This window comes from Penicillium lagena, assembly GCF_028827675.1.
Source record: "Penicillium lagena strain IBT 129212 chromosome Unknown utg000005l_segment0_segment0, whole genome shotgun sequence".
Lineage (NCBI taxonomy): Eukaryota > Fungi > Ascomycota > Eurotiomycetes > Eurotiales > Aspergillaceae > Penicillium > Penicillium lagena.
The window spans coordinates 37,905-57,064 of record NW_026623226.1 but is presented as its reverse complement, the minus strand read 5'-3'; the positions used below and the strand labels follow the sequence as shown (position 1 = coordinate 57,064).

The following is a 19,160-nucleotide window of genomic DNA, read 5'->3' as shown; positions in this document are numbered from 1 at the left end:
TTAGATAAGAAGGTGATTAATATGGTGCTCTGACACTGCGTCCGGAGATATCCATGGTCATTATTGCCTAGCGACTCGTTGATTCGGCTCTGGCCAGAGATCAACCGGATTAGTAAAGTGGAAAGCAATGGATCTCTGTTATTGGTACGTTCATAGGCTCATCAGTGGATGATAGAGAAGCATCTATAGCCGACAAATACGGTATGCAGGAGCGTCATCATGAATTCAGACTCTGCACTTTGCCGAGCTCGAAGATGATTGCATCCTCTCCAGACGGAGTCCTAGAGTAAAAGTGCACTTAATCGAAGCCTATTGTCGATGCTCGATGCGCGGTTACAATTTATCGTTGAACTGGTTGCCTTGGTAGAGTTGGCCGGGAGATCCATAGCCTACGAATGCGTGAAAGATCACTCGACCAGACTTCTTAGAAAAAATTATCGCTTAGAGTGAATTGCCGTTCGCAATGCGAACAAGTTGTGACTTCGATATGGCTCTACGAGACCTGACTAAGGCAACACAGCTCGTCCGCTAGTTCATGAAGAGACAGCGATTGGGGGAATATAAAGTTGCGCTGCAAATTGCTGAGAGCAAGAGCCTAGCACAGTAGGAGAGCGGCGAACGACCGCCGGAGATGGCCCTGCATCGGTGAGAGCCCAAGGCCTCAGATGGATGAAGATTATTTACGGATTTTGCAAATAAAAAAAGGGGGCATTTGATAAATTAACGTTCGGTATCGAAAGCAATAGCCGAAGAAATGCATCGGTCTGCTGTGTTGTCATAGCCGAAATCCGAAAACGAAGTGGGGGTTGAGCGGAAAAGTGCTTGAGAGGTCCCGTATATTTGAGCTGTGCTAGTCGCAATTCCCGCCGCGAACAGAAATAAATAGAGGAATAAAGAAGCCGGAAAGAGGCAAGTGGCTTCGAAATTAGGGGCACAGAAGGAATCATGGCCCAACAAGACAAGACCCTGCCTTCGTATCAAGCGATTCCCAGTGTGAGCGGCATGCCTCATGGATGTACCTGGGGGTTTTGGGATTCCTACAGCAATGGCCAACCCGATGAACTTGGAACTTTGAACCTCCTGACTCCTGACCGCGTCCTGCAGGCCAAGGAGGAGGTCAAGCTAGGCATCAGTGTCGCGATCAATTGGCCCTTGGACAAATGCTCCACGCCTCACTCCAACCGTCGCAAACCAGAGCTTCAGATCCATCCGCTGCCGGACTGGGAAGGCAATGACGATGAGATCCACATGAACACTCAAAGTGGCAGTCAATGGGATGGATTCCGTGGGTATCTCAAATGCACTGCTGTTTCGAAAGAAATTTACTTACGGGACGATTGCTTGTCAGGGCATTGGGCTCACCAGCCCACCGGCTTGTACTACAATGGAGTCACGACCGCCGATATAAGAGACAACCGAAGCAATACGAGGAACGGAATCGATAGTAAATGCTCAACCCGTTTCTTTGAAAAATGGGATCCTCGACTAACCAATGCCGTTAGAATGGACCGAGCGTGGAGGGATTGTCGGTCGTGGAATTCTGCTGGATTACCTTTCCTGGGCGGATTCGAAGGGCATTCATTACTCGCCGGTCGAATATCACGAAATCTCGGTGCAAGACCTGGAGGCGGTCGCTAAGGCTCAGGGGACCGAAATTCGCCCTGGTGATATTCTCCTCATCCGATCCGGCTTTGTCAAATGGTACAATGAAGCTTCCACAAAAGAGCGCGTAAGCGGAACTGCAGAGGGAAAGGCGTGGGCTGGAGTCGTAGGAACTCAAGAAACCGTCACCTGGATGTGGGACCATCATTTGGCCGCTGTTGGGGGAGATGCAAATGCTTTCGAGGCGTGGCCGGCAAAGGATGAGATATACCGTAAGTAGAACATTCTCTACGGATGTTTAAAGGGGAAAAGGCTGATCGAACTAGGCCTCCATGATAATCTTATTGCACTATTTGGCATGCCAGTGGGAGAAATGTTTGACTTGGAGGAGCTGGCGAAGACGTGCAGAAAACACCAACGATGGAGCTTTCTCTTCACGAGCGCACCTCTCAACTTCCCAGGAGGAATTGCAAGTCCCCCAAATGCTATTTGTATTCTATAAGGAGGGGAATGAAAAGTTCTCGTGTGTACGGATTGGCCACAAAGAGATCGATTACGATTTCCCACACAATTATAAATACCTAGATACAAATAGAATTCCTTTCTCAGTTGCCAATACATCTTTTCTTCCCCTTGCCGCAACTGACTATGGTCTCTGTGAAGAGGAGATGACTCTTACAAGCTGGTTCGATTGGCCGGCACGGATTCAAACATGATGTCGAAATCATGCTCGGTCCACATCTCGTCACCAATCAATTCATCCCAGTCAGTGGGATAGTTGACAGGGATTGACATGGTCTCTGTGTCCCAGGAGGACACCCTTGAGCTCAGGCCGTTTGCGTTTGGCTCAGACAACGTTGTCGAGCAGGCAGCTGTTTGCAACATCTCACCACCGCTAGAGAATATATTGTTCACTCGTGGTGTTCGCGTATGCAAATTCGAATCGGATCTTTTAGGGTTGGCCTGAGGTCCGGGTCTCGATGTGTTGTGATCCAATTTGTTTTCGCGCTCGCGTATCCGCCGCAGTATCTTGGAGAAGAGCAGAAAGATCCACCCACTCACAGGCCAGGTGTCCTGCAATTCTCGAAGCGCTATCATAGACAACTCAATTTTGACATATCCTAGTTGCTCACGGACAGTATCCCCAGAGCTTATATCCACAGCATGCATCCCCATCGCAGCGAAAAGCCCAGGTACGATGTGGACCGGGCAGTGATGGATTTGTCCGCTGGACAGCACTTCTTCCGTTAGACGGATTATTTGATCAGCGGCACGCATTGCCAGGTGGTGAGATGACATTTGCGCGTCCTTAGAGCTGCTATTTTCTGCCGTCCGGGTTCGATACATAAGTACCTTGAACCAGCTAGAGTTATGAAGCGCTATATCAGTACCAATTCAACCAGTGGTGAGATTAACAGTCCTAACTAACTTGTAAGCAATATATAGCATGTTGGGCCATAAACATCCATCACGTCTCGCCAGCTGAAGCTCCTCTGGAAGAGTAATTTCCCAGTCCTGTAACAAACCATCGCAAGCCTGAAAAGTACCCACGGCTTCAGTATCTGTCCGGCTAGAGGCGTGGAAGGGGGTTTGAATGATTTGCTCGCCAATTTTGGAAAGTTTCGTGAGATGTAGCATGTAGGAAATCTCAATAGGGCGCGGCGAGCCACATATCTCAGAGTCAGGGCAATCACTTTCTTCTTCAAAGTCCGATTCTTCCAGCGGCTCCACATCGCAATCCTTTAGATGGATATGGACCGGTCTCCCCAGCGCCGCCGCCGCATGTTTATCCTCGGTGAATAATGACCACCAGATCCTTTTCCACAGCCGCTGATCTCGGATGCTCATATCCGAATGCTTCGTGGAACGGTGCATCCCTAATGTGATGGCCAGAGAGATGGCAATTCCCAACCAATGCCAAGTGTCTTTTTGATCAGTGGGACTATTCCACCAGAAGCTGATCAGAAAGATTGATTGTACAATGGTGACCTTGTCTAATTCGTGATCAGCATCATACAATGCCTTTGCGCGTCTATAGAGTGTCAACCTCGCCTCATATCTGGACTGAAAGCCAGCTTCCTGCAGGGTGTCACGGTCACAGTGCCCCACCGCCATCAGAAGCACCGATTGGAGCAACAGATAAGATGAGGGGTTCATTGGATCTGCGAATCGCCAGGCGAAGTCTGCTCGGTCCAGAATGGGATAGTGAGGATGCACGTAATGGAAGTAGTCGCGGAACAGTTGCCGGCATACAGTCGTCGACGGCAGCACGAAGGCACCTTGGGACCGGAGCGCGTATATGATCGCCCCGTCGTCGTCTTTGGGTGGTCCAATTGGTCTCCTTTTCAGATCGAGGGGCAACGGGAAATGCAGCTTTCGCAAACTGGCACGACACTCGGGCTTGATTTGTTGCAGGAGGTACGTCAAATTGAACGTTTCCCCGAGATACATCACATGTCCTCTGGGCCGCACGAGGTTTCGGTGAGATCCAGCTGGCGCAGAATCTTCGAGCATCCTGGCGTACAGAGTTTCTATTCCTTCAGTTGACGGCTGGCTTTTTTCTGCATCCTGACTCCCGGTGACGAGTTCCTCGACGACTGGATAATTGCTGACCGAATCGCGAGAATCGCTATTCCCACCGTCGTTGGGAGCTTCCAAAGGAGATGGGCTAGGCAGAGACTGCCTCTTCTGATTCCTCTTGGAAACGATTAAGCGACAGTCCTTACTGGCTTTCTCGCAATTAGTACATGGGAGTCCCTTCTGCGCCGCATTACATTTGACCCGTCGATTATGACAGGCCTGGCAGGCAATAGACGATCTCTGCCGCTTCCGAGACGGCGGGGCAGATAAGTCAGAGCCTTCTATTCCAAGCATGAGCGCTAGAATCAATCGCGTTGGGATCAAACCCGGCCTAGAGGCAAGGAAAACAGTAACAAGAACTTGAGCGGGAACGGATGGAAGCCACTCGGTTATCGTAGCCGAGTGTCTGGGCTTTTAAGACCCCGGATTTCGGAGCGGGGAACATTGCGGGGAATTTGGTGAGGGACGGAGAGTGTCCGGCATCCTCGGTTACGTACAGGTTACTCCAGCTTGTTAGCCGATCATACAGATCGATAGGCTATAGGGACCAACTAGCTATATTTCGTACTTATATTACTCTGGGATTAACGGAGTGAGAGAGCGCTTCTCATGAACTTTCCTGGATAGTTACAACCACCTTCGCCTGGTTCCGTCAACATGGCGAGAACATACACTCTCTACAATCTTCGTATCATTCTGGTATTGACATTTGGAAGTTTAACCTTCGGGTATGGATTTTCTGTTATCTCCAACACCCTGGGCCAGCCAGGATTCCTCTCTTTCTTCGGGCTGGACCAGAATCCCGCTCGAGCCAACGCCATCACCGGAGCTATCAATGGCCTCTACTGCGCCGGTGCCATGCTGGGGTGCCTCGTGGTTGGGTGGATGTGTGAAGCCAGAGGTCGCAAGGAAACCATGTATCTGGCCTCCGCGGTCAACATCCTTGGTGGAGCATTAGAAGCCGGTTCGGTCAAGCTGGGCATGTTTCTAGCGGCACGATGCATTGCGGGTGTTGGCATCGGCATGATGGTAGTTCTTATCCCAATTTATCAAGCTGAAATTTGTGGGTTCTATAATCAAAATCGTACGTTACATGTCCTAGCTGTGCTGACGCAACATTGTTCGATAGCGCCCCCAGCAGCTCGTGGCTTTTTGGTCGGACAACATGGCACTTGGATTGTTCTCGGATATGCAATTGCCGGCTGGGTGGGAGTGGGAACATATTATTCCCCCAACCTCTCGTTCCAGTGGCGTTTCCCAATTGCTTTGGCATGTCTTCCACCTCTGTGTCTGCTGGCATGCAGTCCGTGGATTCCAGAGTCGCCACGATGGCGTATGTAACGCTCTCTCGAAGACGAGAACCAAGAATGAGAACCATGACTGACAATGGCTGTAGTGCTCACGAGAGATCGGAAAGACGAGGCTTGGGCCATCATCGCAAGGCTCCATGGAGATGACACCAGCGGCGATAGTTATGCAGGCGCGGAATTCCACCAGATGGTTGAACAAGTTCAAGCAGATGCTGCGGCATGGTCTGCAGGAGGAAATCGTCAACTCTTCACAAAGCCTTCCTATCGCAAGCGAATGTGGATGGGCTTCTTCATTCAATATGCAGCTCAATCGACTGGAGCGCAAGTGATCTACGGTGCGTCTGGTTTCTTAACGATATGTGACAAATCTGGTTCTTCAGGCCGCTGATGTCTGTAGTTTATATTGTCTCACTGTACAAAAATCTTGGATTGACAGGCGGAATGCCGTTAATACTTGGTGCTGCATATGTCACCGTCGCGACTCTCTCCAACTTCGGAGGGGCGTTAGCTCTGGACAAGGTCGGTCGCAAACCTCTTCTGAGTATGATGCCTCCCTCTGTTATGTGGATCACGCTAATCATATTCGTTCGTAGTGACTGGATTGGCCGGGTGCATGCTGTCCGTCTGCCTCGAAACGGCAATGATCGCACGCTTCGCAGGAACTTCTAACCATGCTGGCCTCGCCATGGGTGTGTTCTTCTCGTTCTGCTTCATTACTTTCTACGGTGGAGGGATTGATGTCGTTGGCTATGTTTATTGCAGTGAGTTTCTCCCAGTTCTGGGAAGAAAAGTATCCTCTCTAACCAATGACGCTGACGGTGGACCTTCTACCAGGTGAAATATTTCCAACTCACATCCGCTCTCAGGGCGTCGCGTGGTCTATGTTTGGAACATTTCTCTCGACCCTGGTTTATGTTGAGGCTGCTCCCACCGCGCTGGCGACTATCAAGTGGAAATACTACATTATCTTTGTCTGCTTGACCATGTGCAATATCTTGATCCTGTATTTCTGGTGTCCTGAGGTGCGCTAACTCTTCCGTTCTTGTTTGTTTTCTTTAACAGAGACTGACATGAGGCTCCTGTTTTCTATTGCAGACCAAAGGACTATCCCTCGAGGAGATCAACGAAAAGTTCGGGGACGACGTCGTGGTTCAGTTGGAAGTTGGGGCTGCAGCCGAGCCGGACGTGGAAAACCTGAAACTAAAGGGAAAACACGATGGGCACGATATGGTCGAGCACAAAGAAGTTGCTCGCACCGAGACGGAGTCCGGGGATAGCTAATTGAGTGTTGAGACCGTCCGAACGATACTCGCGCGGAATAGGGTTTAGGCCACAAAATCATAAGCTATATAGTGTTCATTATGTCAAATCAACAGATGTCTATACAATACCCTTAGTTTTATTCTATATCGAAAAAAATCTCGAAATTCTTCGGAAGTGCTCTAGGCTTCTCAACTTGGACAAGTGGCTACGGCTCAAAGGTCTGTTGACGGAGGTGCTAATATCACAGTCAGGGATGGCTGGGATAATATCTCATTGTCTTAGGTTGCAGCGAATGGCATTGAGATGGCGGCGAAGCTGCTACTTGAGACTAGGCAGGGGGATATGGAGATTTTCCCTCAAATTGGCACTATCGCATGCACCCAGTCAGATTGGAAAGACAAATGCGAGTATTTATGGCTACGGTGCACTTTCAATACTAAGGTAAACCTCGTCCTCCATTTGCGTGGCCACAATTCTATTACTTCGCAGCCTCCACTTCAACACAAAGAAATGGCCTTCTGTAACTTCGATCTTGATACGTAATGCCTGAATATGATTTTATATCTTCCCCAATTTGCATGCAGGCGCATACCCGTAATAAATACAACACCCCGGAGGCTTGAGTTGGACAAACACGAATATTTACTAGGCACTAACTTGTATTATATATTAGCTGGCCGTATAACTACCACTCGTGTTGTTAATATACCTACACTCTGATTGCCCCATCTTGAGAATCAACGTCCCCTGGTACGACAGGAGATCGGTGTCAATCCATCGCTAGAGCGGTCAAACCAAGCAATGGCACAGCCCCGTTGATGCACGAACTTATTCACGACATGATCAGCAGTGGAGAGCTATCTACATTAGAGAAGGCACAAGCTCCTTCCGATCAGAATATGATCGGTACTTGCCAGCGAATCTAACGCGGAATCTCTTCCCAAAATATATGAAGATCAGGTTGCCCAACATGATGGCGGTAACAATCAAACCGAAGGCTACGTAAAACCAACTCAGGCTGGTTGCTTGGCTCCATGGGGTTTGAATGAAAACGAAAAGCGTGGAAATCACATTACTGACGATTGTGATGCCTACCATAAAGTCGGGGACTATCTAGTATGGGTCAGTTGATGCTGTTCGTTGAGGTGAAGGATGGGTATTCGTACGTCCATGTAGGCGTCGGTGAGGTATGTTAACGCCGCACTGCTTCCTGGGACAATGCCAAATGAACTAATACCCAGACCGAATGCGGGGAGCAACCAGTGTAACTGGTTATTCAGGCCGATTCCAAACATAAATAGGCCAGCGGGCACGAGAGGGGTGCAGACAAGAGCGAGCCAGAGTCGCATCTCGGGCTCGTAGATTCCTTGCCGTCTTTTAGAGAGGTAGAGGACAAGCGAGTCGCTTAGCGGTCCACATGTGAGGGCTCCTAGCGTGGTACCGACGAATAGGGGTATGCCCATTAGGCCAATCTGCTGCGGATTAAAATTATATGGAGGCAGCGTCATGACCGATGAGTATGTCGTTACTGGGATCGTGGTGCAGGCATTTAACATTCCGTACTCGACCGCCATAAAGGTAACCGCTGGGAAGCTGAATAGGATCACAAGCGGCTGGTAGGTTTGCCTCGCCATTTGACTAATCGGCATTGGTGAGGTTGACCAAAGTGCTAATTTCTGCCAGTATGTCTTTTTCGGAATCGACGTATCAATGCGGGCAGCTGTTGATTCCACATGTACCGCCTGCGCCTTATCTGCACCTGATAGCGGCATCTCGGGATCCATTTTATCGATTGGTTGCTCAGGAGTGATCTTGTCAGGCACTGCTATCATGTGAATCGGTCGTGAAAACATTGTTTCCTCATAACATAATATGAAAGCGACCAGTCCCACGAAGAGGAAGATAACCATCCACCACCAGACCCAGCGCCAGCCTTGAGAAGGTATAATGTAACCGCCGGCTAATGGCGAGAACGTCGCTCCCAGGTTTATACACCAATAGTACATAGTGTTGGCAGCTCCTCGGTGATGTACAAAGTAGACATCTGCTACCGTCATCTGCACTAATACTTCCGAAAGGGCTCCAACAATGCAAGTGAGAATATTGCTTAGCATAAGGTCTGCAACATTTTGTGTCCTAGCAAGCCAGACACAAAGTCCGCATTGGGCGGCGCTGCTGAGGATATAGATCGGTCGGCGTCCATATTTGAGTGAGAAAGGCACGAGAATAATGGCTCCAATAGAAAGGGACGCGCAGCCGGCAGCGTAACTATCGTTTAATATCGCATAGCTGAAGCCTAGCTCCTGGTTCACTGGCTCCCAAGTTACTGTAGCCGCGTCGATCCTGCTAGGTTAGCTTGCGCGTACATCCCTCTCGACTAGAGAACTCACAGTGCAAGAACCATCATTGCATAATAGCAGGCGAGCCCGAAGTTCAGATTTTTGCGCCATAGTGGCCAATTCTAGCAGGTTTCGTGCGGTTAGCATTGGTGCTTGAAGGGCCGTAGATAGAAATATTACCAGAGGGTCATTGGGGTCACTGGAAGGCTTTGGTTGCAGGATGACTTCGGCGGCTTCGCTGGGTCGTGACAGTTCTGCCGTAGCACTCAACGATGAGACCCTGTCGGATGCATATCTGTTGGTAGCGCACCATGCCACTCACCTTCAAGCCGGACTGTTCCGGGAGGCCAGGCAGAGTCCACATCTTGGTTATGGCTATCAGACGGCATACTGACATTGACTGAGGCAAAGTACGAAGATGATCACTGCAGGATAGCTTGCAAGATTCCGAACTCTTATAGCATTTGCTCCTCAGCCATCGGTCCAGGTGAACATAAGAAAATGTAGACTTACATCAGATTCATTGGCCTCACCCCTTCATCTGCTGTGAAGTTTCCTCCTTGTAAACCTTCAAAGATCTACTGGAAAGGTTTGTCCCAAAGGGGAAGCTTGAACCAACAGTCAATGATGAAGTCTTATCATGGTCTTTCTCCGGATCTACGCTGTGACCTCGTCCATGCGGGGAAGACTAATCCCATAAAGGTAGGGATCACATTGGCCGTATTCCAGGATCAAGTTTCGAAGCGAAGGAGGCTGCATAAAATTGATATTGCGCGCTCTCCACATATCCGCCACTTCCGAAACAGGAAACTCCACGAGACAGTCAGCCGAATGCGTGTCTCAAAGGGTAAGGATGAAGCAACATCCAATGATGGAGTGTTATTCTGGTGTTTCCCGTGATCTACGCTGCCCAGAATTCGCAGATCGTGGGCAAGCTGGGTCAAGGGGCGACTCAGTACTAATCTAATCTGAATTAATCATGGTTGTGGTTTCAGAATCATTGTCGTTCTAGAACCGTTCAGCAAACCATTACTTATCCACCCCTGGAGCCTCAGCAAATGACCCTGGAATTGGAGGTTTGGCATCCTCTACCTCTGGCTACCAGGATGCGCCCTATTGCCCTACTAGTCTTATACCAAGTAAGAGGGAGTCTTCTATGCATCCACTCCCTGATCGTCTTTCGGAATTCTACAATAGTAATAGGGTTTCTCGGATCATCCTGGCCCCGTGGGGTTCCCCGCCACGATCCCTGTGCCTCCCGCGAAATGCTACCACGGTCTCCACTAAAGGCTTACCTGAAAGGTACAGTTTTTGAAGAACGTTTAGCTCCCAGAAGCCGGTAGCATAGATCATAGATGCGAGAATTACGGCGCCCCTAGCCTAATTCCGCACCGATAGGACCAGTCTCAGATCATGTGAAGAGTTGCATCCATTTGGCCTTCATGTACACAATGATCTCTTACAGTACCTCGAGTCATATGTCGGAGAGTATCGACAGAATGACGATGCATTTGTGACCACACTTGATGGGATCTTAACGGGACTGCGCATGACGGGACCGCGCTCGACGGGTCTGCGCTTGACGGGATCGCGTTTGGCATCACTGCGTTTGAAGACTGCGTTTGACAGGTGACACAGGACGTAGACTGTCGTAGAGAAGTAGAGACTCTTCCTCTGTCTCTTCTTCCTTTTCTCATCTTGGATCTCCCGTCGACTACGTACTCAAATTGAATTCTTTGTTGATTTTCTTTCTTGATCTGACATCCGGTCACAGCATTCCCATATTTTGGCCCCAGAATCTCTATCAAGAATAGCTCCGGAATAGCATTATTCCCGTATAGTTGCCTATACAGCATTTTACCGAAATAAGTCTATGATTCACGGTCTAGTACTGTAAGGCGATCCATGGACGCATCCACGATAAATAACATAACCGGTAACGGCAATTATCTCCCCCCGCTTGAGTCACGATACGGGGTTTATTGCCTCCATTGACAATTGTTGTTCAGTACAGCTCTTGCGAAATACCGGGCAACAGATGCAACATGGCCGCAAATAACATTGTGGTTCTCGGGTAAGACCCCATAGAACCAACTGCAGACTACAGCGGACTGACTGACGATGACAGAGCTGGAGTCTCGGGCTTGACAACGGCTTACCTCCTATCCAAGGACCCGTCCAACAAGATCACCGTGCTGGCCAAGCATATGCCAGGTGATTATGATATCGAATATGCTTCTCCCTGGGCTGGCGCCAACTACATCCCATACGGTATTCTGTCTTGACCAAGAATTAGTACACACGTTGACCTGTACACAGAACGGGCAAAGAAGGCAGTGTGCATCAGCAATGGGAAATAGCCACATTGGCCCCCCTAAAAGAGCTGGCAGAGAAACACCCGGAGGCAGGTGTTCACTTTCTAGGTATGCCTATGACTTCGTTCTCTTGATGAAGACCATGGGCTAATGGGTTGTAGGGACGATTATTTACAACCGTACCAATGACCAGCACTCCGCCATTGGGCAGCTGTTCTCAGAGCTGGTACAGCCGAATCCGTGGTACAAGGATGTCGTGCCTGATGTATGTGAATAAAGAATGAATGAATGAATGCCCGGTCCCACGGGGAAAACACTAACCAAAGGCGGAATAGTTCAAAGCCCTTCCGAAAGACAAGCTTGACCAAGGAATCAACAACGCCCAAACGTTTACTTCGGTCTGTATCAACTCGCCTGTCTACCTGTCATGGCTAGTCGGACAGTGCGCGAAAGCCGGCACGGTCTTTAAGCGAGCCACGCTTAAAAATATTACAGACGCTGCTAGTGAGCATCACTTGGGCCAAAAAGCCGATGTAGTCATTAATTGCACGGGTCTCTCGTCTAAGTTCCTCAACGGGGTGCTAGATGACAAGTTGTATCCTGCCCGAGGCCAGGTTGTGGTCGTGCGCAACGACCCTGGGCTAATGTCGTCTGTTTCTGGAACGGACGATGGCGATGACGAAGCATTATATTTTATGACTCGCGCTCTAGGTAAGTACACTCCATGATAACTATAGGTATGATATTCGCTAATCACTTCTATCACTTCTAGGTGGTGGCACCGTTCTCGGAGGATCTTATCAAAAGCACAACTGGGATGCACTACCTGGCCTGAACCTCGCGAATCGGATAATGAAGCGTGCGATTGTGAGTGCGCCGCAGCTGGTCCAGAAGGGACAGGGGATCGAGGGACTAGATATTATCCGACATGGTGTTGGGCTACGGCCGCTGCGAGAGGGAGGACCTGGTGTCGAGAAGGATAACGTGGGCGGAGTCAATATTGCGCACAACTATAGCCATGGCGGGTTTGGCTATCAGGCCTCGTTTGGCTGTGCGGAGGCTGCGGTATCGCTAGTGAAGGAGGTTCTAAGGCAGAAGAAGGGAGCGAAGTTGTAGCTCTCGAGCTATCTTTAGCTACCTTCTATACTCCGGACTATACTAATTTTCTTTGCGCGATAACCCCGATCAAGTCCAGTTCCGTCTCATTTAAGATTCCAACCTTTCAAGGATCCAAGCATCTCAGCGACGACTAAAGATACACCCCCTACTAGATCAAGATAAGTCTCACTATGTGATGTATCTTATAGTTGTTAATATGACTTTTGCGTTTCACTTGAATAGGGTGCGCTTTCCTTCGTCGCTATCTCAGTCCCGAAAATGCAACTCATTTTGTCTAGCGGTGAAATCAGCTGATTTAGAACGACAATCGATGAAAGCGGTCAGGTGAGATTTGCGAGATCTAAAAATGAGAGTGGAATCTTAACCATGCCAGCCTTTCTCCCACGTCGGCTTGCAAACTAAAATTTCCAATATGTTATAAGAGAGTGATACTGCGACTTCGGGAAGTAATTTTCCAAACCTTTTATGCCCAGATTTTGTTGCATGTGTGCAGGAATTCTTGATATTTACTGAACTCTCTACAGAGGAGGCACTCCAAGGGGAGCATTTTTGGCACTTCCAACCTTCGAATGGCAAAAGCAACCTCGAGGCTTCAGAGTCATCGCCATCGATACACACGGTCATTCGGGCACTATCCTGCAGAATTTTCTTCTTGAGATCTATCGTGTTATGAAAACCCAAAATGAGATGTAAATTAATGTGTTGTCCACGCGAACTGTGAAGAGCACAAACTAATCACTTGTCTTAGACGAATAGTCTCTTATCGCTGGAAAATGGTGCGAGACAATCTTTTATGCAAGATTCGCTCCTATTCCAATGCTTTATATTCCTGGCGGTAGGACCCGGTGCTCGACGTTGATTTTAACCCTCAAGGGTAATTGTAATTGAGACCACTATTCTGGGGAGTGACTGGGGTAGTAACCATCCCATTCGATAGGGCTCTTGGGGTGATTTCCATACATGGGGATAAATGTAATTATGGACGATGCGAAGGGCTTCGAGATGGCTTCAGATGAAGGGACAAACAGGACGAAACGGGTCACATGGATTGCATGTATATGACTAAAGATTTCTTTGTGAATCTTTACTTCTCTCTTTCCGTTCTCCGTACTCGATGCTCTTCGGAAATAGCACAGAAACCTTCTATATTTGAAACAAGGTAGTTGAAAAACGTTCCTAACAACATACTCTATGCCTTCGAATCGTACACTTTCTTTCCCCAGTACAATGTTTCGCACATCTTTCTTTCAAGCAGCTTCTCCGGCGTCCATTTCATATTAACTACGGAAAAAGTCTTAGAAACCATGTTAAGCTGTGTGTTTTCATGAGCTCATTATACATGTTTTCACACTTTGTATTTGGCTAAATTAAAACAGGCCCAAGAGATTCTTGTTTACAGGCGATGAAAAGAGCTCATTAGATAATATGACCAAGCTCGATTATTATGTGGCTTTGGTCGCCGGGGTTAGTTGAATGAAAATTTGTGCATATAGAGAACTGACTTACGAATATCAGAATACCGAAACGGATGACGAGAAAGATGACGATGAGGATGAAAAAAGGAGGAACAAGGAGGACGGTCAGGACGGTAAGAGCGGGAAAAAGAACAAAAACGTCGTTTGAGAAGAAGGATTATGGCTTCCCTCTATTTTCTTTGGTTGACGTTCTGTACATTGATCCTGGATACGAATTGACGAGGCTTATTACTAGATAACCCGGTCCAACTCTGTTGTTCAATACTTTGTGTCAACAAATTTTAATATATTGAATGGCCCTAAGGTTGCATCATCGATGCGACAGGAGACGGGTCAAAAGGCGCCGAACCACACCGGACCCGTTTCTATCAAATAGGATTTGGCTCAAACATTCCACCCTCCTAGATCTCGCGTGTCGCTGTCGCCAAGATACACTGGGCTATCTGCGGTTCTTTGAAAATTGACTTAACTAGCGGCCTCGTCATTATGATGGGCCCCAAAGTGGGTTTCATAGTCTTATGTTTGGCTTGAAAAGATACTAGAGCTTCGCAGGATCCTCTATGAGACAGAAGATCTAGCAACAACTAACACTGGGAAATTATAATCCTCTCCATAGGCGGCGTCGACAGGGGTCGGTTTTCATCCACTTATCCGGGGCCGTCCACCAATCTTTTGTATCCTTTTGGAAAACCAGTTCCGGTTCATGAAAACGCCGGTTCATGAAAACGTCGCAAGAAAAGAAACCGAAAACCGGGACTCAAATTCAGTACAATGCAAAAGAGCCCCCTACTCCCAGCGAGCCCAAGTCGAAAGAACTCTACCAAGGAATTATATTGCAAATATAAAATCGTTGGGATACAGAAAAGCGTTACATGCTTCTGGAGCGGATAGATTCTCCTGGTCAACTAGGTTTGTGTTTCCACTTGCCCACTTGATAGTACAGTTGATATAGTTACAAAGTGTCCTTTACAAACATGCCTTTAGGAAAAGCAAAAGCGCCACCACTGCGATGATATCTGTCGGTGGTCTGCAATAAGAATCCCCTGAAGCCCTGACTCAGTCTCCATCCGCTGAGTGGCTGCACGACCATGAGCGTGTTTGCAGACAATCCTTGAACTCACGACGAGCGCATCGGCCAATACCAGGCGAGACTGCAGAGTTCTCACCACTAATTGGTGCCGCCGTGGTGGCTTCAGGCACACCAACTTAAGAAGAGAGACTAGAGACCGACAATAACGACAATCGGGTTGCCATCGCCGTCGGGAAGACAGATCTATACGTGGGTTATAGAGACAAGGACTTGATCTCCAGACTGATGCATCTCGTATTTCGGGCTATTCAACCCCGGACCCAGTACGGAATAGTCGGATGGCCAGTGCGAAGCGGCACCAATGACACCTCCGCTGCAAAGATCGACGTTGTCTTGGCGCTGAAGATGAGCAGCTATTTCTCCAAGTTTAGCATTCCCCGCGCGGGGGGATTCATGGCAGGGGTACATCCATATAAATACAGAGTGGTGCCACGGCAGAATCTGTTCTCCGGTGATTAATCAACTCACTTCATGATGTTGACTTCATTCTTTCTGGCTGCATTGGCACTCTTACCGTCGGCGAACGCGCTCGTGAGGAAACATGGCGCCGATGGCACGGGCAACTTCCCCAACGGCACTTGCCCCGACCTGACCAACCAAGCCCCTGCTAGCTAATATTGGACCACTTCCAACACCTTCAAGCGCTACAATCAAATGAAGGATGCTCTCCTGAACCAGAACCGCACGATCTTATTCTCTTTGTGTGACTGGGGCAATGCCGATGTGAACACCTGGGGCAATCAGACCGGTAACTCATGGCGCATGTTTAATGATATCAGCGGTATGGTTTGCCAATCGACTCTATGGTGAGGATACTGACCATGAGCTCAGCGTGGTGGACCACTGTCGCCGCATTAGCCAATGCGACCACCTTCAAGATGAACTACGTCGGCTTCTGGGGCCACCCTGATCCCGACATGCTCGAGATTGGCAACGGCAATCTAACTGAAGCTGAGAGCCACTCTCACTTTGCTTTGTGGGTGATCATGAAGTCCCCTCCCATCATAGGCACTGCCGTAAGTCATGCATTTGGCCACTGATTTTGGTTAGCTAACACTATCTCCTCCAGCTCAGCAACCTGAGCGACACTAACCTGGCTATCTTGAAGAACAAGTACCTCCTCGAATTCCACCAGGATGAAGTAGTCGGCTGCTCCGCCCAACCCTACAAGTGGGGATACAACCCAAACTGGACTTTCGACCCTAAGCACCCGCCGAGTACTGGTCTGGTCCCTCATCGGCCCTTGAGGGCACCCTGGTGCTGATGCTCAACTCCGAGAACACCACTGCTACTCGTACCGCAATGTGGAACGAGGTCCCGAGTTGCACGGTGGCGACGCTTAACAGGTCATCGATGCTTGGACTGGTCAGGATCTTGGCTGTGTTAAGTCTCAGTACAGCGCTACTCTGGCTAGTCACGATTCAGCTGTGCTGGTAGTCAAGGGATCTTGCTGAAGAAGAATGGAGTGGTGAAAGGGGAATGGCGGGAGTGATTGGTTGAATATATTCGGCCCTAGAATATTAAATGAAGTTTCAGAAGATCTAGTCTTTGTTTCCCGTACTATGAGACATCCACGGTGGATTTCATTCACTCTTGAACGTCTTCGGCTAATTAATTTAGTCCGTGATTGAAAAAAAAAGTCACTGTTCCTGGGAGCGATGTTAATGGTTTCTGGATGTGGGAGGGAACATTATCACAAATACTGGGGCCGGCCATGATTCTCGGAATCCATCTAAGATCTTATATGGCGTGGAACCTCAAGGGACAGGCGAATATCTCCTGTAATTCAACTTTAGTTTCCGGAAATGAGTGTGAGTAACCCTAACTCGTATTTTAGTTTCAACACCGAGATTGCCAAGAAATCTAATTAGATTTCTTGGCTTTCAACTTGGGCTTTGCGGAAGTTTATTGACTACTACCCTAACTATGAATAATATAATATACTTATTGAAGCTCGTCTGAGATTAGTCAATATTATATAGAAATTCTATTGGTAGCTCGATATAGAAATAGGCTAATAGTATAAGTACTAAATCCTATACCTTAGTAGAAAGCCACCTATGCCCACGGTGCCCCAGGCCTGTCACGTGTGTAGGGGGTTACCTGCGGACACGACTGAACGATCCCTCCAAATTCCAAGTACTATGGAAAGCAGAAAGTCGACTCTGTCAATAGTCAATGGTCTCTCTTACTTCAACTTATATCCATCGTTAATGGCTATGTAAGTCGCAACCAGTTCATCACAACTTCGCTGCTTTGTGGAGTTCAGGGGACACTAAACCCCCACCCCCGGATGGACTTCAGTCCACCATATCAATAGCACAAATAAAGAGATTGTTAGCGAGCATCGTGCCCTCTCCGCACAACACAGCACTCGCTTTCCGGCCTGGGTGGAGAGCGGCATTACTAATGGAAACGAGAAATCCCACTTCCGACAACTTGAAAGCTAATTTATCTGTAAAGTTCGATGACGTTTACGACGTTCCCGCAGATCACCTGATATCCGACAACGTCCGTCCACCTCCCTTCATGCATCGTACTCCCTCTCCCTGCCACTCCACCCTGTGAATTGACCACCATGTAGCATTGGGGTCCGGATCAGGTCCGGTTGTTTATATCAGATCGCACGATTATCTTCCGCATACTTGACTAAGTAACTGTCCAGAAGATGTTGCTCCGGCTGCGTTGTTGCCTTTGGGACGTTACAAAAGTGAAGACGGTCGCGGGCATGACAATGTCCGATCATACAGGTTTTAGCAAGCCGTATTTCATCGTTACGTGGGTGGAGCTGGGAATTTCGATCATTTTCTTGAGTGTCAGGTGCTACACAGCCTTTAAGATTCTCCACCGTGTCGGGACTGATTTGTACCTGGCACTGGCCACATTTGTACGATACTAATGCCAAGCCTAATACTGGAACTAGAAGTATTTATCGCGCATAACTGACAATTCCCTTTCAACTAGGCCCTCGGTATCGGAAGCACGTCGATGATCGCGGCAGGAGCAGCCAATGGCCTTGGAGTTTCGGAGGTATATCTGACCTTGGAGGAGCGGCGCTATGCGCTGTTATTCGGCTGGATCAACCAACTTTTGGCACTACTAGCGATTGGTTTGGGCAAAATTACCATTGTTCTCTTTTTGGAGCAGATCCAAGGATACCGGACGCATCTGAGAACCTTCACGCTGTGGTTCTTGGCTGGGAGCAACATGGTCATCAATCTCATTGTTGCCGTACTAGCGCTTGTTCAATGTGAACCCCCTCGAAGGCTATGGAATGAAGAAATTCCTGGTGTGTGTCCGGGGAAAAAGCGAGTGCAGATTTTCGGATACATTCAGGGCGGTAAGTTCAGTCCTTTCAAGATCCACATGACAATATGTCAATTATGTCTGATTGCATCTGATTCATCACATAGCCTGGTCAGCGTTTTGCGACTTTGCTCTCGCGCTATACCCAATGCTTCTTTTTGTGCGGGTGCGCGCCTTTTCGATAGCGACACGAGTTGGTCTTTGTGGTTTGATGGGCTGCGGCATCGTGTAAGATATTCCTGTTGGAAGCAATCTTGTCCTTGTATTGACATAAACGACGACCAGGGCAGGGGCCTGTGCAATTGTCAAGACTATACAGCTGTCATACTTGACGAAGCCGGAAAACGCAACAAGTGAGTAGTCTCTGTCTCAGTCTTTGTTATTATACGAAACAGCATACGATAAATACTCACTATTATTTCAGGGACCTTAGTGAATATAATCGTTTGGGCTGAGTAATCTATATCTCTCCGTTTGGCTTTCGACCTTACTCACTAATGCAGGACCGAAATGTGGGTTGTCTTCATTGTCAGCTGCATTCCGCCGACCAAGGTATTCTTCAAAAGGGCTTTCACTTTCGCCTTGAAGAAGATTACAAATGGAAGCACCCTCGTCCCATTTGATGAATGCTCTCGGGGAGTAGCGCCCGACCTTTCGATATAGTTGAACACTACGAGAATCGAACCGACCGCGATCTTCTAGCCTGGGCCTAGAACCGGATTAACATCTATAATACACTTATATCTATATAATCGTCTGAT

General features: G+C 48.4%; 7 protein-coding genes across 7 annotated transcripts; 5 read left to right on the top strand and 2 right to left on the bottom strand.

Annotated features, from left to right (window-relative positions):
* Nucleotides 1-945: 945 nt before the first annotated feature.
* N7510_006671 (uncharacterized protein) lies at nucleotides 946-1,882 on the top strand (the record flags this gene model as incomplete). The annotated part of the gene is made up of 2 exons (XM_056978596.1): nucleotides 946-1,444; nucleotides 1,503-1,882. 2 exons carry the CDS (start codon nucleotides 946-948, stop codon nucleotides 1,880-1,882), a joined length of 879 nt encoding a protein of 292 aa, XP_056831639.1.
* A 395-nt stretch (nucleotides 1,883-2,277) lies between these two features.
* On the bottom strand, nucleotides 2,278-4,476 carry N7510_006670 (Zn(II)2Cys6 transcription factor; the record flags this gene model as incomplete). Its single annotated transcript, XM_056978595.1, has 2 exons — nucleotides 2,278-2,965; nucleotides 3,032-4,476. 2 exons carry the CDS (start codon nucleotides 4,474-4,476, stop codon nucleotides 2,278-2,280), a joined length of 2,133 nt encoding a protein of 710 aa, XP_056831638.1.
* A 363-nt stretch (nucleotides 4,477-4,839) lies between these two features.
* N7510_006669 (uncharacterized protein) lies at nucleotides 4,840-6,773 on the top strand (the record flags this gene model as incomplete). The annotated part of the gene is made up of 7 exons (XM_056978594.1): nucleotides 4,840-5,266; nucleotides 5,312-5,515; nucleotides 5,579-5,827; nucleotides 5,890-6,033; nucleotides 6,086-6,253; nucleotides 6,327-6,514; nucleotides 6,588-6,773. The coding sequence occupies 7 exons, from the start codon at nucleotides 4,840-4,842 to the stop codon at nucleotides 6,771-6,773; spliced, it is 1,566 nt and encodes a 521-aa protein (XP_056831637.1).
* Nucleotides 6,774-7,727: 954 nt separating this feature from the next.
* Nucleotides 7,728-9,483, bottom strand: N7510_006668 (uncharacterized protein; the record flags this gene model as incomplete). The annotated part of the gene is made up of 5 exons (XM_056978593.1): nucleotides 7,728-7,868; nucleotides 7,922-9,098; nucleotides 9,146-9,216; nucleotides 9,275-9,348; nucleotides 9,417-9,483. Coding segments are annotated over 5 exons (1,530 nt in total), but the record flags the coding sequence as incomplete, so codon positions are not given.
* A 1,656-nt stretch (nucleotides 9,484-11,139) lies between these two features.
* On the top strand, nucleotides 11,140-12,525 carry N7510_006667 (FAD-dependent oxidoreductase; the record flags this gene model as incomplete). The annotated part of the gene is made up of 6 exons (XM_056978592.1): nucleotides 11,140-11,168; nucleotides 11,223-11,372; nucleotides 11,414-11,517; nucleotides 11,571-11,674; nucleotides 11,745-12,120; nucleotides 12,182-12,525. The coding sequence occupies 6 exons, from the start codon at nucleotides 11,140-11,142 to the stop codon at nucleotides 12,523-12,525; spliced, it is 1,107 nt and encodes a 368-aa protein (XP_056831635.1).
* Nucleotides 12,526-15,747: 3,222 nt separating this feature from the next.
* On the top strand, nucleotides 15,748-16,357 carry N7510_006666 (uncharacterized protein; the record flags this gene model as incomplete). The annotated part of the gene is made up of 3 exons (XM_056978591.1): nucleotides 15,748-15,874; nucleotides 15,925-16,109; nucleotides 16,163-16,357. 3 exons carry the CDS (start codon nucleotides 15,748-15,750, stop codon nucleotides 16,355-16,357), a joined length of 507 nt encoding a protein of 168 aa, XP_056831634.1.
* Nucleotides 16,358-17,761: 1,404 nt separating this feature from the next.
* On the top strand, nucleotides 17,762-19,062 carry N7510_006665 (uncharacterized protein; the record flags this gene model as incomplete). Its single annotated transcript, XM_056978590.1, has 5 exons — nucleotides 17,762-17,980; nucleotides 18,058-18,433; nucleotides 18,507-18,627; nucleotides 18,690-18,752; nucleotides 18,903-19,062. The coding sequence occupies 5 exons, from the start codon at nucleotides 17,762-17,764 to the stop codon at nucleotides 19,060-19,062; spliced, it is 939 nt and encodes a 312-aa protein (XP_056831633.1).
* Between the last annotated feature and the right edge of the window lie 98 nt (nucleotides 19,063-19,160).